Raw genomic sequence first — 17,971 nt, forward strand, 5'->3', positions numbered from 1 at the left:
AGTTTTGTTCTCTCTCTTTTTTTAAGACACAGAATCATAAAAGAGAAAAAAAAAAAAAAACCTGTGGCTCAATAGCTTTTTTTTATGATGGCATTTTATGTGCTTTCTTGGAGAAAAGTTATAAAACTCGGTTCTTTCAGTTTCTATCAAAGATATACAATGTTTCCTTCTTTTTGTGCAAGTCACAGAGGAGCCATAACTGTTTGTATTTTCACATCAGATGTAAAATTCATATCTCACTTGTGACTTATGCAAGGAAAGGAGGAAGCTCCATTAGACAGCCCTACAATTTGTCTGTGAATAGTGATTTGCAGCCGGGGAGCACTTTCCTTTGAAATCATTAAATCTTCACAGCTATGTGTTCCTTCTGCCTTGGCAGGTTCTACACATTACCCCATCATACATATAAAACTTATCATTAAAAGATACCTGTAATGACTTCAATGATAATCAAATTCATTAGATGTTTTCTGCACTTTCTAGAACTAAATGTAGACACATGTTTTATCCTGCTCCTTGGATGGTGCATAACAAAAACCTTGTGTCAGAATTTCAACAGGACTCCAATGGTCTTCCACCGTTATTATAATAACAGAGATATTTTTGAGACTAATGAACAGTTCTATCCTCAGTGTATTATTGGCTTTTTAAACAGCTCCATTATCTTCAGGTTGCTTTGCTTATTATATAGGAAAATCAATGTGTGATTGAACAGATACAGTTCCAACAGAACTGAGACCAACCTGAGCAAGAGCAAGACCCTGTCTCCCTAAAACTAGCTGGTGTCACGGCAGGTGCCTATAGTTCCAGCCACTTGGGAAGCTGAGGTGAGAGGTGCACTTGAGCCCAAGAATTTAAGATTGTTGTGAGCTATGACTCCATAACACTCTAACAAAGGTGACAAGGTTAAACTCTGTCTCAAAACACACAGCCCCCCACCCAAAGCTATGCTCTGCCTCACGTCCAAATTGACACTCCTGTTCTTCCAATGTAACTTAAATCAGTTCTGTCCTTGAGCGACAACTGTACTTTCAGATTATTATTATGGAGAAATTTGTTTCAGATAATACTGAAATATTAAGAAAGCTAAAATCTTGTTGTGCTCTCAGATAATTTCTTTTAAAGTCCCAAATGCCTACAAAAAATGAATACATTCTTCTTGATTACAAATCGGTCATTTGAAAAGAGCAAAAATCATTTGATTTTCTCTAAGTTGTCATGGATGACATAAGTGAATATGGAAGATCCAAATTGATGACAAAATGTCAGCGCTGCTGTCAGGCTCAGGATCACTATTTCATTTAATAATAGCCTGTGCATAGAAGTTATTCGAAGTAAGTCCTTAGCCACTCCATAAATGCTTTTTAATTATAATATGGGAGTAAGACTGTGGGTAGGGCATAGATATATAGGATATGAGAATGCAGTTGGCATGAGAAAAGACTTCTGGTAGCGGGAGAGAAAATTGCACTTTATAGGTAAAAAGGAGATGTTAGCAGCAGAAATCCAAGAGGTTTTCAGTAATGAGAAAGATGATGTTGTCAAAGTGCAGGGTAAGGGTCTCCTTCTGTTTATTAAATAGCTCCTTCAGTAAAACTATTCCAAGGCCTCACAATATGCCAAACCTTTATTAAAAGCAAAGGTCTATGAATGCTATAACAACTCAAGGAGTTTTAGACTTAATTAGAAATGCAAAAATCTGAACCAAAAGATCCAAATACAGAAGGAAGGAGAAAGAGTTAGGAGAATGTAGTCAAGAAGGCCGTTCACATCAGACTGGGCGGTGAGAGAAGGCAGCCAGGAAGAAGGGGATGTGAAGTGAGCTTTGTGGTCATTGGAGACAGAGTCTCGCTTTGTCACCCTCAGTAGAGTGCTATGGTGTCATAACTGACAGCAACCTCACACTCTTGGGGTCAAGCCATCCTCTTGTCTCCAACTTTTGAGTAGCTGGGATCACAGGTGTCTGCATGACATTTGCCTATTTTTTTTTTAAAGGCAGGATCTTGCTCTTGTTCAGGCTGGTCTCCAACTCAACGAGCTCAAGCCATCCTCCGCTTCAGCCTCCCAGAGTGCTAGGATTATAGGCAGGAACAACCCCACCCTTTGAAGAATGCACTTAGCCCCAAAAGAAAAAAAGTTCTCTTAGATAATTTCATGTCCATGAACACACAGCAGAGTATGAGATAGAATGGTAGGTTGGTGGAATTTCATATGCTTGGTATGCTAAGAGTGCATTGTGTGTACAGAAATTACTGGCAAGCTTACAAAGAGTACACGCTTTCCCTTTGAAAACAAAAATATTTTCAAATTACGAAAGCTTCAACACCATTTATTTCCATTTTTTCTTTCTGTGTCCTCAAAATTAGTATCTTAATTTTTTACCTCTTAATAATTAAAACATTGGAATATGAAATAAACTCAGAATTATAGTTGGAGATTTAACACACTTCTTTAGTAATTTGTTAATTGCAGGAAAAGCAGGACAGAAAATCAGTAAAGTAACTCACTACTCCAACAATTTATCAATTACAAGAAGGACAAGAAGACAGAAAATCAGTAAAATACAAAAGACTTGAACACGACCATTAGCCACCTTGACCTAACTGGTGCTTTAAAAACTCTACAACAATCAACAGAATACACTGATCTGCACATGGACCATTCACCAAGATAAACTAGATACTGGACCATAAAACAAGGTTCAATTCTAATGAAATGATTGAAAATAAAGTGACTATGTTCCCTAATTACAGCAAAATGAAATTATATGTCAGTAACAAAAGAGTATGTGAAAAATCACTAAATATTTGGAAATTCAAAACATCATTTGAAATAACCAAATTATCATGAAAAAAAAATCACAAGAGGAAAAGTAGAAAATATTTTGAATTGAATAATAATGAAAATACAATGTGTGTGAAATAGTTAAAGCAGTAGTTAGAGGTAAATGTATATCTTTTAAAAAGGAAAAATTCAAAAATCAATAATTTAAACATCCACTAACCAAATGAAAAAGGAAATCAATTTAAACTCAAAATTACTGGACTAACAGAAAGGTTAAAGTTTAGGTATCAGTAAAATTGAGTATGAATAGACTTTAGGGAAAAAGTAAAAACTTAGAAATGTCAAAAAAACATATAAAATTTAAATTGCCAATATCAAGAATAAAAGGGGAAATCCCTCTATCCTAAAACATTAAAAGAATAGGAAAGGAATGTTCTTGACTATATTTAATTTTTGCAACCCAGCACAATAATTAAGATCCTAAAAAGAAATAATTTTTATGGCCAGAAGAGATGGCTTATGCCCGTAATCCTAGCATTATGGAAGGCCAAGGAGGATGGATTGCTTGAGCTGAGGAGTTTGAGACCAGCCCAAGCAAGAGTAAGACTCCTTTCTACTAAAAATACAATAATAGGATCCCTTGAGCCCAAGAATTTGAGGTTGTCATGAGCTACAATTTTGGTATGGCATTTTACCCAGCGAGACAGAGTAAACCTCTCTCAAAAGAAAAAAATTAAATTGAAAAAATAATAATTTTATAACTAGCACAAGATAAAATATAAAACATGAGTTGGCCCATATCTATTAGTGAAATAAAATTTGCAGTTATAGACCTCTCTGCTATAAAATTTCACACTCAGATGGCTCTACTGATGAATTCTATCAAATAAATAAAGAAAAAAATTATGCATTATGGCCAAATAGGATTTCTCTCAGGAATGTAAAGCTATTTTAACTATTAAAAAATCAGCATTTATAATTATAATTAACATAAAATATCAAATAATAGAATAAAAAATAAAAAATTCATCTTAATAAAATGCAGAAAAATCATATGGCAAAATCCAACATATAAGATGGAACTCCCAGCTGGTCTGAGTGCAGTGATGTTTACAACTAATTGATCACAACCAGTTACAGTTTCCTTTGTTCCCTCTCCACTCCCCCTGCTTCACTTGACTAGCCTAAAAAACAAATAACAATAAAAAAAGAATTTTAAAAAGATGGAATTCCCAAAAATGTGGGATTAGCAGGAAATGTTACTAGCCAGAAAAAGGGCATCTACAAAAAATCAATATTCAACATACTTAATGGTAAAAAAAAAATTGAATTGTTTTCCCTCCTTTTAAGTCTTCCCACCACTTCTGTTCTACATTTAATGGAAGTTCTAGATAATACAAGGCATAAGAAAAATACCTTGAGACCAGAAAGGAAGGAGTAAACACTGTCCTGTTTGCAGATGTGTGTACGCAGTCTACCTTCAGGAATCTGCAGGAGTAAAACTCTGTCCCCCTGTGCAGATGTGTGTACGCAGTCTACCTTCAGGAATCTGCAGGAGTAAAACTCTATCTGCCTTTGCAGATGTGTATGCAGTCTACCTTCAGGAATCTGCAGGAGTAAAACTCTATCCCCCTTTGCAGATGTGTATGCAGTCTACCTTCAGGAATCTGCAGGAGTAAAACTCTATCCCCCTTTGCAGATGTGTATGCAGTCTACCTTCAGGAATCTGCAGGAGTAAAACTCTGTCCCCCTTTGCAGATGTGTGTACGCAGTCTACCTTCAGGAATGATGAAGAATTGGGCCATTTTTGGAATTAATCTGCTCTACTGATCAAAGTCCCATGTTTTGCATTCCTTGTATTCTCACTGATTCTCCTGACAATCCAACTACTATTTTTTCTGAGCTCATCTCTTTATTCTAATACTTTGATGACATGAATATGCTTTTAAAGTTGTATTTGCAAACTCCTTCCCTCAGCTTTGTAAGCACTTTTGATTACCTTTCCGAGCTGTCAAAGGTGACAGTTTTACCTAATATTTGGCACTGAATATCCCAGAACTTTGTCTTCTACTTCTGAAGTATTCTCATAGCCTTCATTCGGACTATTCTGCCAATTACAAATGTTCAGCGTCCTGTTGTGGCACTTACCCATTTCCGTTTCTGTATACCAAGTTTTATGACAGTAAGGCAATGACAGCAGGTCTCAGGTGATTAGCAAGGTAAATACCTATATCTCGTTTAGGCACCATCCAAAAAGAATAGTATTGATTGCCATTGGTGAGGTAGTGTTGGTACTTTAGACAGTAAGTTAGGAACTCAGTTTTGCTATTTTCAACCTCTGACTTCCAAAATTGCCCTCAGCATTAATATCCATTTACCCAACAAAGAAAAATGAAAGATTCATAGATTTTTTTGAGACAATCCTTCTATACCCTATTGCCAGAAGTTAGCACAACAGCCTTGCCTATTTGCATAGGAAAGAAGGCAAATGTGGGTCCGGGAGACAAAAGAAAGGATTTTGAAAAGAACTGGGGTTTCCAGGCTTTGCTATCTGCTCCATTTGTTTCTCAAATTATACTCTTTTTGTCCCATTATTTTATGGTTTTCCTGTTAATTTTACTATGTAGTTCTAAAGTCTAAAGGTCAGGAAAATGTCAACCATCCTCCCTGCCCTTTTGGACACACTAACTTTAATTATTCCTCATTTTTAGGTCTATGCTCTTTAATCTCTGTCTCTTTGATTTATTTATTTATTTTTTTCTTGAAACCTCTCCTTTAATTCCTGGGCTATTTCTTTTTTTACAAAAGTTTTGTCTTTTTAAAAATTTTTTTGAAGTTGTTTATTACACATTAATATGAGAATACAGCTGTTTAGGTTACATTCTTTTCAGTTCTAAGGTGAAGTTCAAGTTGTAGTTGAGCCCTTCACCTGAGGGGGCGCTGAGCCCCTGCTGTTGCCTTTTACACACCTACCCTGTTGTTGCTGATGTCAATGATGTTATTTGTAATATTTTTCTTACCACTCTTTCATCTTAAATTTCCTTTCTGGAGCACGTTTTTTTTTCTTCCTGAAGTGTATACTCTTTTGGTGATAATTTGTTGGTGATAAACCTGTTCAATTTTTGTAGATCCTGTATCTTTATATCTTTATCACCTTTTCAATCCTAAAGGAAAATTCATCAGATACAAATTCTAGGTTTAGAGCTTTCATTTTTCTTTCTAAGCATATTGAACGTAATTATTCCAAAATTTCTGCTTTCATAGTTGTGTTAAAAAGCGGCGAGCATCTTCATCTTGCTTGTTTTGTAGATGATATCTTTCTTCTCTGTTTACTTTCGATAGTTGCCGTTGGCATTCTGTGGCACAACTCAGGTTTTGTACTGCTGTGTCTTCTGTACTCAGGAGTTCATGCTCTTCATCATCTCAGGAAAATGTTACGCGCATTTCTCTTCCCTCTAGTCTTTCTCTCTATTTCTCCCTCCCTCCCTTTCTTTCTCCATCTCTATCTTTGTAATCTTTAATTGGATTTATGCTCTCTAGCTTTATACTACATGTATGTTATCTGATGAGTTAACCACTTCCATATAAGCTGATGAACTAATTGTTAACTTTATGAACTGAGTTAATGAATATTTTCCTATTTTCTAGCTCTCTGTCTTCCAGTGCCTGGTTCTATATATGAAACCCAAATTTATCTAGAACTTTTGGAAAAATTCTCTTCAACTATCTCTAATTTGATGTTCAACTCAGCCACTGAGTTTTATGTTTTATACCATAATGTTTTTTAATTTCTATTTTATTTTTAATCCACACATTTACTTTTATAATCCTGTCTTTCTTTATCATTTTTAATCCACGATTATTTGTATTCCAAGGTTTATTGCTATAAATATTCTGTATAAAATTATGTGCAATGCTTTGTTTGATAATTCCAAGAAGGCTAAAGGAGAAAAATTGAATCTATTAGCGCAGTGGTTCTCAACTTTCCTAATGCCACAGCCCTTTAATACAGTTCCTGTGGGTCGTGACCCACAGGTTGAGAACCTCTGTTAGTGCAACAATATAAGGAAGTCAAATTTTACCATTAAAATATAAAGATTAGGCTGGGCATAATGGCTCACACCTATAGTCCTAGCATTCTGAGAGGCAGGTAGATTGCTTGAGCTCACAGGTTTGAGGCCAGACTGAGCAAAAGCAAGGCCCCATTTATACTAAGTATAGAAAAACTGAGGCAAAAGGATTGCTTGAGCCTTGGAATTTTGGGTTGCTGTGAGCTATGATGCCATGACACTCTACCCAGGGAGACAGCTTGGGATTCTATATCAAAAACATAGTAATAATAATGAATAAATAAATAAAATACGGAGATTAAGAAATCTAGTTTTTAGGTCAAATATAAATCTAACCATTGTCATTTAGAGAGAATCAGATCAAAATAAAGTGACACACCACAAAAAAAGGATAAGGAACAGAGCATAAATAGGTAAGGAGCATGAGGTTAATGGATATTTGGGGGGGGAGATAATTTAAAGTAAAAATATCATTTAATTATGTAGAAGGTCATTTTATTTTGATAAAGATAATTAGAACTCTAAAATAATATTAACTTTCATGAACATTTATTTCCAGAGAGAAGAATTAATCAAAACACAAAACAAGGCTTTTTGAAATATAAGAAGGTACTAATAGTAAAGGGAATAACAGAAATTAACACACCTCTCTCAGTCTGATAGATCAATTAGGACAAAAGTTAAAAGGATACGGAGAAGCGGTTTTCTGTGGGCTAGAGGCACAAGCGAGTGGTCTCCAGGGTCCTCATACCTGCGTCCAGCAGACCGAGGTTTCGATCCAGGCTTCTTTGTATTTTACTGTATAAATATTCCATAGGGGATCTGAGTTGAGGAAAAGTTAAATTACTTCAAAATTATCAAAATTACTAAAATAATATCTGAATGACAACAAAATCTAAAGGCTAATTTTAAAACTTTTATTATAAATGAAATATTCCTCCTTTTTACAATAAACATGGAAATTGCACAGAAATTAAATCTATATCTCATCACAAAGATTGATTCATCAAGTTCCACAAAATAGAAACTGTATAAGTCACTCTCTGTCGACATTAAAACATACTTCATGTGGCTACATTTGATAGAAGAAAAGTTAGTCACATGTGCTCTTATTATTCATCATAAATAATAATTGTACTAATCATTCAGCTCAAAAGGTTAAGAGTGTATATTAATATGCTGATCACAAAAGAGGAAACAGTAAATTTAAAAACACAGAAATTCACAAGTTAAAACAAAAACTAGCAGTGAAAAATCAAAATGCTTATTCTAAAGACCAGTAAAATAGATAAATCTCTAATAAGGCTAATAATTTAAAGATCATTATATCTCATGTTATTGGGTACTTAATTTGCCATACATTTTGCTAAGATATTTACAAGAACTTATCTAATTCTTAAAAGAATATTCTGATAATCATTTCTTCGTTTATTCATAGATATTTATTAAGTACTAACAAAATATCAAACATCATATGAGGCACTTTGGTTCAGATCTCTGGAAAAAAAAAAAGATTTCATTGCACTAAAATTTGTATTCTCGAGGAATAACTAAAAATCTCCATTTTACAGATAAGAAAACCAAATTCAGAGAAGTTAGGCAATTTTTCTAACGTCACATAGCCTTTTTGTGTCTAAATTAGATTTGAACCCAGGTTCCATTAAGGCACATGTTCCGGTTACATAATGCTACCTCTGTGGGGGAATAAATACAGAAAGCATATATTCACATCATCAAAATTATGAAAAATGTATAAAGATCATTATCATGTAATTGTAAACTTTTTTTTTTGCCTACTCTTTGCCAGGCATGTTAAGTAATTTAATTTCCACAATTATTCTCTGGCATACACAATAATATTTTCACCATTGTTTACAACTCAGGAACTTGAAGATGAAATGTTAAAGAACTTGTAGTTGCAGAACTCCCTTCATACCCAGGAAATCTCACTGTGAAAGCTGCACTTTACTACAGTCAGTAACCGCTTATGGTTGGGAATGTCTTTGTAAAAAGTTTGACAATTTTAACTCACTGCTAAAACATTGAATTTCTAATAAAATAATTGATTTTCTAATAAGACATGAATTAATGAAGTTGAAAAAAGCAGAAATTTAAACAACACAACAACACAAGGGAAAACATGATCAAAAAACTAATTCTGGGTGGTGCCTGCGGCTCAAGGAGTAGGGTGCCGGCCCCATATGCCAGAGGTGGTGGGTTCAAACCCAGCCCTGGCCAAAAAAAAAAATAGTTCCACTGATGGTGGCAGACCCAGGGGACTTTTTCTCAGAGTCCTATCAGTATTTCAAGGAAAACATACTATTTAAGTTGATAGAGAATACAGGTGATGGGAATATTCTAGCATGTTTACCAAGTAATGGCTCATCACTGTGATATTACATCTGTCAAAGCTATCTGTACCAAACCAATCATGGACTCACTAACACTAGTATCCCCACAGACAGACAAGTGTAAAACCTACAGACAATCTTGACTCTGAATATACATGCAAAAATCCTAAATTAAAAAAAAAAATCACAAATCAATTCTAGTATATTTTAAAAGAATAACGTGCCATAAGAATGTAAGAGGTATTCCAAAAATGCAAGATTTATCATTTCCGGATATCAAATATATGTCTCTAAACAAATAAGCAGAAATTGCTGATTCCTTAAGTCAGCAATTTTAATTGTATATTTCATTCCTAAGAAACAAATTAAAAATGTATTCAAAGATACATGGGGGGGTTACCATAACATTGTTTATAATAGTGAACACAATATCACCTAACGCCAGTGAGAATGGCTTTTATCAAGAAGCCTGAGAACAACAGATGCTGGTGTGAATGCAGAGAGAAGGGAACCTTCTCCAGCACTGGTGGGGCTGCAAACTAGTGCAACCCCCCTGAAAAATACCATGGAGATACCTCAAAGAACTAAAAGTCAACCTACCATTTAATCCAGCTATCCTGCTACTCAGTATTTGCCAAAGGGGAAAAAATTATTTCATCAAAATGCACATATACTGGAGAATGCTTATAGGAGCACAATTCACAATTGCAAAGATGTGGAATCAACCCACGTGCCCATCCATACATGAGTGGATTAATACGATGTAGTATGTGTATACCATGGAGCAATGCTCAGCCAAAAAAACAAAGAAAAAAAAGGTGAACTAACACCTTTTGTAACAACCAGGATGGAACTGGAGACCATTCCTCTAAGCAAAGTATCCCAAGAATGGAACAATAAACCTTCTATACACCATTTGTGTGTGTACTAAACCGAAACTAATCGGTCAACACTCAGGTGCACCCGGCTAGTGAAGCTCAGGGAAAGGCAAGGAGACGGAAGGGTGGGGGGGACCGGAGAATCCGTGCCTCAGTGCACACTATCTCAGTGACAGGCACGCTTTTCAGTTTGACTCAGACTACACAAAAGCGATTCATATGTAACCTCCTCTATGAGACCCAAGGCTGTCCAGATCTCATTTCAAGAATGAGATTCAAGAACATAAGGTAAAAAAGATCTGAGGTATGAAATGGTGCAAGGAAGGTAGAAACAGTATCCATTATCTGGAAAATATTCACCTAATTTTCTGATGAAAGATATGGGGAAGTGTAACTTGTTACTGAAGGTCATTCCTTCTTATTTTTAAGTCTCAGAGTTTTTAGGTTTTAGCAAAGTATCCTCTGGCCCCATATGCAATATTCTAAAACTAAATAAAAAGTAATGAATTTTTAAAAGAAAAAGTAATATAAAAACATCTTACATTTAGAATTTATAATCTATGGTAGACTGTTGTACAAAAGATGTAAGTAGGATACACAAAGCACGTTGCCATTGAAAGGCAAGAATTCTAGCTGGCTCCACAAAGTGTGTTGCTGAAAAGGTGACATTTAGGGCAAGTCTCAGAGGATTAGTAGGATTTTAACAAATAGGATTGGTAAAACAGAGAGATTTGTTTCTGAATCAGGAGATGTGGAAGGAAGTTGTAAAAAATCAAACTGAAAAAAGGTGATTGGGTCCAGAGCATAAAGTGTATTCAGTGTAAACAGTTTTAATAAATCAGTGGAACAGAACTGAGAAGCCTAAAAGAGATTCGAATATGTAGGAATTGATCATGACAAAGGCCACATTTCAAATATTGTGGGAAAAAGAATGTCCCTCATTTAGTGATGGAGAAATAATTAGTAGTATTCTCTATCTCACACCAGAAAAAATAGTCTATAAATATACAAATATTTGGAAGTAATAAAAAAAGCTACCAAAAATACTCAGAAAATAATGACAAACTTGAGTTTCTATACAAGAAAAAATCTAGAAGGACATTATAGACATGATTATTTCTCCCTAAAAACGTTTATGTATTTTATCACAGATGCCATCAGAAGCTAATAGTACACTGGGGGTGGGGGGTATATTTCTGAGGACCAAAATCTTCATGGCTGTAATAAACAAAGAAGTCTTAGATATTAAACTGTAAATCAGCTGACAAAAATGAAAGACAAATAAGAAACATGACATGAGCAAACAATTTACAGAAATGCAGATATAAAGGTCCTATAAATTTATGGAAAAGATGTTCGACCTTCTTAGAGTCGAGGGAAATATTAATTAAATAAGCAACAAGTTACCATTAATTTACCTATCAATAAGAACAAAATCAAACAGATTAATCATATGCAATACTAGCAAGAATATTGGGAAACAGTATCGTATATTACTCATCGGTGTGGGAATTGCTGCTATCTGTGCCTATATTGAAAAACAACCTGGCAATATGTATTTTTTTTTAAATATGGGACGCTTCACAAATTTGCGTGTCATCCTTGCGCAGGGGCCATGCTAATCTTCTCTGTATGGTTCCAATTTTAGTATATGTGCTGCCGAAGCAAACACATGACAATATTTATTAACGTGAAAAATGTGCGGGCCCTTTATTCCATCCATCCCAGTTTTGTGAATGTCTGCAGCAGAGAAGGAAAGCAAAAATACTCAAAACACGGCGAGGCGGTTTGTAGCAACATTGATTTTTTTAATAGTTAATAAACAAGGAAGAACAAATCCGGGGCTATGCCAAATGTCTAATTATAAGGCAGGTCATTAAATTCTGTTTTATTTATATAGTTACAATGAGTCAGGCCAATATTTATTGAATATGGTCTTTTAGTAATAAAGTAGCAAGTATCCAAGACTTACATCTTTTAAAAATCAAAAGTAAGCCATCGTGTATGTGAACGCAGGCTCGTAAAGACAGAGTGGAGATGCATGTAAATTGTATTGGTTGCTGCAGAAAGACAGAGGGACGGAGGCTGGACAAGTTTTTATTTAACTTGTGACCCTTTTGTTGGACTCATTGCAATAAGCCTTTATTAGGAATTTCAATAAATTTTGTCATTAAAAATATAGCAATGTTTTAAAAAATAGAGTGTAATCTAGTAAAACCTGTAAAGTATTATCTCTGAATTGCTTTTCTGAAATAAGCAAGGGAAGGAAGCTGCTCTTGTGTAATCCAGCTGCTTAGCAGACGATCCACATGGAAAGGGAAATCCATCAGCCAGCACGTGGCCTTTAATTGTGATTACATCTTATTGTACTCACCCTATTAAGTACTCAGATTACCAGATAACAGAATCTCTGTTCCTGATAGTGGAAAGTACGTTAACAGTATTTTCGCTCCCTATTGTAGCCCTGTTCCAACTATCACGTGGATGAAGGTTAATGGTTATATTCCCAGTAAAGCTCGTCTGCGGAAATCTCAGGCAGTGCTGGAAATACCAAACGTCCAGCTGGATGATGCCGGCTTCTATGAGTGCAGAGCTGAAAACTCGCGTGGAAAAAATTCCTTTCGTGGACAATTACAAGTCTACAGTAAGTGTCTGTGGCACAGCAGGACGCCCTAGTTCCGAGAGTCAAACTGAAAATGTAAATTAATTTAAATTAATATTGTTTGTTATGTACATAAAAAGCAAGTAATAATTTATCATCATACTTCTTTTGCGTGGTAAAACATCAAGTAAAATTATCCTACACAAGAAATGATTTAAGTTAAAAATGAGTGGGGAATTATCAGTCTCCTGGTACAACATGCAGAACTTATACCCTAAAAAATGAGATCGTTTCCTGGGACCAGTACTGCCCTCTGATAAGTTAAGAATCTTATAAACGCTATTAACTTGTCCTAGCACTGGGCCTGAATCAGGGGTGAAAATCTATTGCCTAGATCTCAAACCCTGCCCAGCTGCTGTTTTCTGTAAATAAAATTTTATTAAAACACACTCATACCAATATTTTTTTTTTTTTGCATATCATCTCTGTCAGTGTTTGCCTCACTCTAACAGGATTTAGTAGAGAAGAAACCACATGCCTTTCAAAGACAGAAATACTTACCACTCAACCCTTAACAGAAAAAGTCTGTTGTCATCTGGCTTGAATTAATACATCCATATGAGAAACAGCCTCTGAAGCCTGCAGATGTTTGTATTGTCCTAAAACGTCAAAGAGTCAACCACGTTGTGTCTAAGAATCAGGAAAATCTGGTTAAAAAGTTAAAATTAAAATTAAAAATTTTAACTTTATTTCTAAGGATTACAAATCGTGCCCACTTTTCATACTTGCTTTTTGTTCATTATTTTATTTCAGATTAATATAAGGTACAAAGGATTAGGTTACAAAGTTTGCATTCGTTAGGTAAAATCTCTGTTGTAGCTGTGTCCTGCACTGAGGAGGTGTGCCGTATACCCTTACATTATGCCCATTAGATGGGAAACACTGATCCCCCCACCCCATCCCTGCCCCCTCCCTTCCCACGCATCCCCTCTTGTGTGGGGTGTATTAGTTCATCTACTGGCTTCATATTAGTATTGAGTACATTGGATTCTTACTTTTCTATTCTTGTGATACTGTACTAAGAAGAATGTGTTTCAAATCCATCCAAGTTAATACTCATATTTGCCTGTATAATAATATACATACAGGGTAAGTGATAATATTCATTTCCCAGGTGAGGATTCCAAACCAGAGAGAAATACAATAAGCCAGAGCGTTAACAATGTAAAGCAAATATAGATGCTTCGAAGAGGCAATTACCCTAATTGTGTATTGGCTGATTCCTCCAAGAAACCATGACAGTCCCTGTGTCTCGAGATCAGTTCTTCTACAAGCTTAATGCATGTTACATGACTTCAAATGGCCTTTCCTTTTCTTTAACAACTCCTTTAGAAATACAGCTCTCTCAACAAACTGAATATGCCTTGCCTTGCACATTTCATTCATTCAGTGTTGTTAAGTGCAACTTAAGGCCCTCTGTGCTAGCAGGAGAGCTTCTGGGACTCATGGCTCATCGGATGAGAGGAGAAGTGAGCCCCACCTTAGAGCAGAGCATGCCAGGTGTTGTGATAAAGGCATATGCCAAGGACATGGGACCCTCCTCAGACGACCCAGGGAAGGCTTTGCAGAGGATCTTTCCTTAAAGGCGACACAGGGGGAGGTATCCTGAAAGGAAGGAAAGGAAACAGAGTCTTAAAAATGCCAAAGACTGAGATATCAGCACGGCTTTGGTTATTTGGGGAACATGGATGCTACATTTGGATGAAATCCACAAAGTTTACAACTTTATAATTCCTTAAGTCATTATGACAACTCTATTGCCATATGCGGGGGAAAAAAGGTTGTTTTTTCTGTATCCAATGGAACAATGATTAATGTTCAAATACATTATGTCATCTTATCCTCACAGCAACAGCATCAAGTATCGTTAGTCCCACTTTAAGCATAAAAATCTGATAATGGAAGATAAGAGTTCAACCAGAATTTCAGAGCTCAAAACCACAAATCTTGCAAGGGAGGTCTGGTACCCTAAGGGCACTGAGAGAAAGTCCCCGATCTCTCTGTGGTGCAGAACACCCCACACTGAAAGACAAATGAGTTGTGTCATCTGGGGACTGAAGTTCGTCCTGGACACTGTGCTGGTCGCTCCTCACCTCACCCAGATACTTAATTCATAGGTGATCATGACTGTTGCCAGGACTGCAGGAAAACAAGGGCTTTCATTCCATGCTCCTGGTGTACATTCTGTGAGAGTGTTTACTGCTAAGAAACAGTCTGGGGGCTCTCCCAGTCAGGCACCTTACATAGTCCCTGTAGGCCAGCGAGGTAAAGACAAACCTGACCAAAGTGGGCATCAGCAAGCATTTAGAAATGCTTCTACAGTAGAAAGAGAAACTGGGCCAGTGAGCTGTTTAGTGTGCATTTCTGACAGTTGGGCAATATTTTCGTCTTTGCAAGGACAAGTTTTCCTAAAGGCATGTGCTCTCCCACTGCAGCCCACAGTAGGCCAGCCTCCTCCTGGCCTCCAGCAGGGGGCCAGACACTTTGGTTTGGCCTAGATAATTCCAGTTGCCTTCTCTTGCCCTGGGACCATAAACAGTGCCCCATTTCACTTCTAGAGCTTTCTCAGTTCTCACACATTCATCTCACTTTCGTGTTTTTGAAACTGTCATTTGGACATGAGGGTTCTCCTCTCCATCAAACTCTATAAAATGTAGGACAGATCTTAGTCGACCCTTCCACCTGACGAGCAGCTGTGTGGCACATCTGGGATTTTTATTTAGAGGCCTCGCTCGTAGAAAGGATTACTGTAGGAAGTTCTGTAGTTTAAGTTCTACCTGTGGAAGAAGTAGAGGACCATTTTATCCAAATGGCCAAGATTCACAGAGCACTGAAAACATAAATGATCTACCCTGTAGCTCACTTTCTTCCTGAAATTGTAATTATAGGAAGATTTTAAATGTTTAACTATTAGACTCAAAAATAAACCAGGGTCCTAAGGCAGCCTGTCCAGTCCTACCCTTTTTTTTTAATTATTATTTTTGTCAAAACAGTACAAAAGTGAGTGCTAATATAAATGGTAGACATAAATTCAGGCCCTTTATAACTCAGCATTTGTATAATAAACATAAGACAACAAATAATACAACATAGAAAAGTCTGTGGTAATTAAATATTAAATTTGCACGTCTAATAATCAGTAAAAAGTGATAACAAAAGGAAAAATCAAACTATAAAAAATTGAAAAAATGTTCACTATTGAGACTAGGGATATATCACTATCAATCCCTGCAACCAGAATACTTAAAAGCAAAGTAAGTTACACCATATATCCAGCAAAGGATTACAATTGCATTTTCAGTGTAAAGTAGCATTATAGACTTATTTCCAAAAAAATATCCAGAAAATAACCTCACAAATGCTCTTGGATTCCAACATCTGCAGTTTAATTATAAGCTTTTCCAAGACAAAGAGTATTTTTTCTTATTTATCCTATATTTCTTGGCATCACTAAGCATTAGGTTTAGCACAGAGTGGAAAATTTTTTATTATAATTCTATACTGTTATAAAGATTTATGCTTAGTTATCCACTTCATTTTATGGGGTTCACTGTGAAAAGTAGGTACAGCCCAGGAAAGACTAAACAAGAGATGGGAGCACTGACAATCAGCCAGTGCTCGTGTCACAGATGGGACTATATGACCAGGAACTTCACATACATTAATTTACAGCAGCTCTTAGGTATTGGGGTTCCCGTTTGCTATATGGAAACTAGGCCTCCAAATAAGAAATTTATGGCCCAAGGTCCTATTAACAATAAGCAATAGAAACAGAATGCAACTTAGAACTGGAAATGGCATGAGAATTAAACTGTGACCTCTACCCCCAACTTTAAGATCCTGCCTCTCAGTGAGATACTGGTGGCCTGAGCCAAGGCACGAGATGAGAATAAGACAGAGGGTAGATAATTCCTACTTGCTGTATTTTATTAATGTCAGAGAAAACGGTTTGGTATATGAAAAATTTTGGAAGTATTTTTTCTATTTATTTTTAGACAGAGTCTCACTTTGTCTCCCTTGGTAGACTGCCCTGGTGTCATAGTTCACAGCAACCTCAAACTCTTGGGTTTCAGTAATCCTCTTGCCTCAGCCCCCTAAGTACCTGGGACTATAGGCATTCACCACAATGCCCGGCTAGTTTTTAGAGATGGGGTCTTGCTCTTGCTCAGGCTGGTCTCAAACTCCTGAGTTCAAGTGATCTTCCTGCATGGCCTCCCAGAGTGCTAGGATTACAGGATGAGCCACCACACCTGGTCTTGGAAGTAGTTTTTATTCTCTATCTTTATTTTCTTAAAAATTGTGTTTATCTATATTAGGCATGATTTTTATATTAAAATGCATTAAAGATTTACTGTAGCAAATGATATAAAATTGTAGACTCCTGATTAATAATATCACACATAAAGACATTTTTTTCAATCCTATTTCTTTGGAGAAAAAATTCTTGGTTCAAATTATTCTACTGTTGTTTAAAAAAAAGGGGGTACCATGTATATACACACAAGTGATAGAAAATGAATTTGAATATCACAGGCAATAGACGGGAGAAGGTAATCAATGTATATTACATTTAATCATCATGGTAGCCCCCTGAAGTAGGAATTGCCTCTGCAGCTCACAAATGAGACTCACTAATGTTAAGTTACTCGCTCCCAGTCTCAGAGTAGAGCAAAGGCATGGCAGCAGTAGAATTTGAACCCACCTTCACCTCTAACTGTGTGATCTTTTCAATATAATATGTTCCCTTTCGCTGGCTGAGAGCTGATAGTCATAACATTGAAAGTGACCAATGTGAATAAAATATGTTGACTCCTTAAGACTTAAGAGTGCAGAAGCAAAGAAGGAGGCCAGGGACACTTAGCATTTATCAGCAGAGAATTACAGACTTTCTAATGAGGAGGGATAATACCCAAGAAGTTTCTTTATGCACATCTGCTTACTGTTTTAAAAATGTAACCTGGAGACTGATCTGAAGCTCAAACGCATTGTGTAAATACAGTGCATCTGGTGAGGTTTTAACAGCTTCTGAGTTTAAAGTGCCATATGTCTCTCAGTTTTCCACACCCTAAAATAGGCGGCCTGACAAAACTAGACAAAAGAAGACACTAGGTTTATTTTATCAGCACCACATGCTAACCGATTGAGGGATAGAGCTCTGATACTAGGTTTATTTTATCAGCACCACGCGCTAACCGATTGAGGGATAGAGCTCTGATACTAGGTTTA

At 36.2% G+C, this 17,971-nt stretch overlaps 1 protein-coding gene and 1 non-coding gene across 2 annotated transcripts in view; one reads left to right on the top strand and one right to left on the bottom strand.

Annotated features, from left to right (window-relative positions):
* CNTN5 (contactin 5) overlaps positions 1-17,971 on the top strand; it is a 516,137-nt gene that overhangs the window by 219,199 nt on the left and 278,967 nt on the right. The window contains exon 7 of the mRNA XM_012801575.1: positions 12,546-12,727. Within this exon, the coding sequence (XP_012657029.1) occupies positions 12,546-12,727 (182 nt within the window). The remainder of the gene's footprint in view (positions 1-12,545; positions 12,728-17,971) is intronic.
* On the bottom strand, positions 11,649-11,755 carry LOC111724426. The gene has a single exon (XR_002772729.1). It is a non-coding gene; the product is annotated as a U6 spliceosomal RNA (small nuclear RNA).

This window comes from Otolemur garnettii, unplaced genomic scaffold, assembly GCF_000181295.1.
Source record: "Otolemur garnettii isolate 467f Iridium unplaced genomic scaffold, OtoGar3 scaffold00001, whole genome shotgun sequence".
Lineage (NCBI taxonomy): Eukaryota > Metazoa > Chordata > Mammalia > Primates > Galagidae > Otolemur > Otolemur garnettii.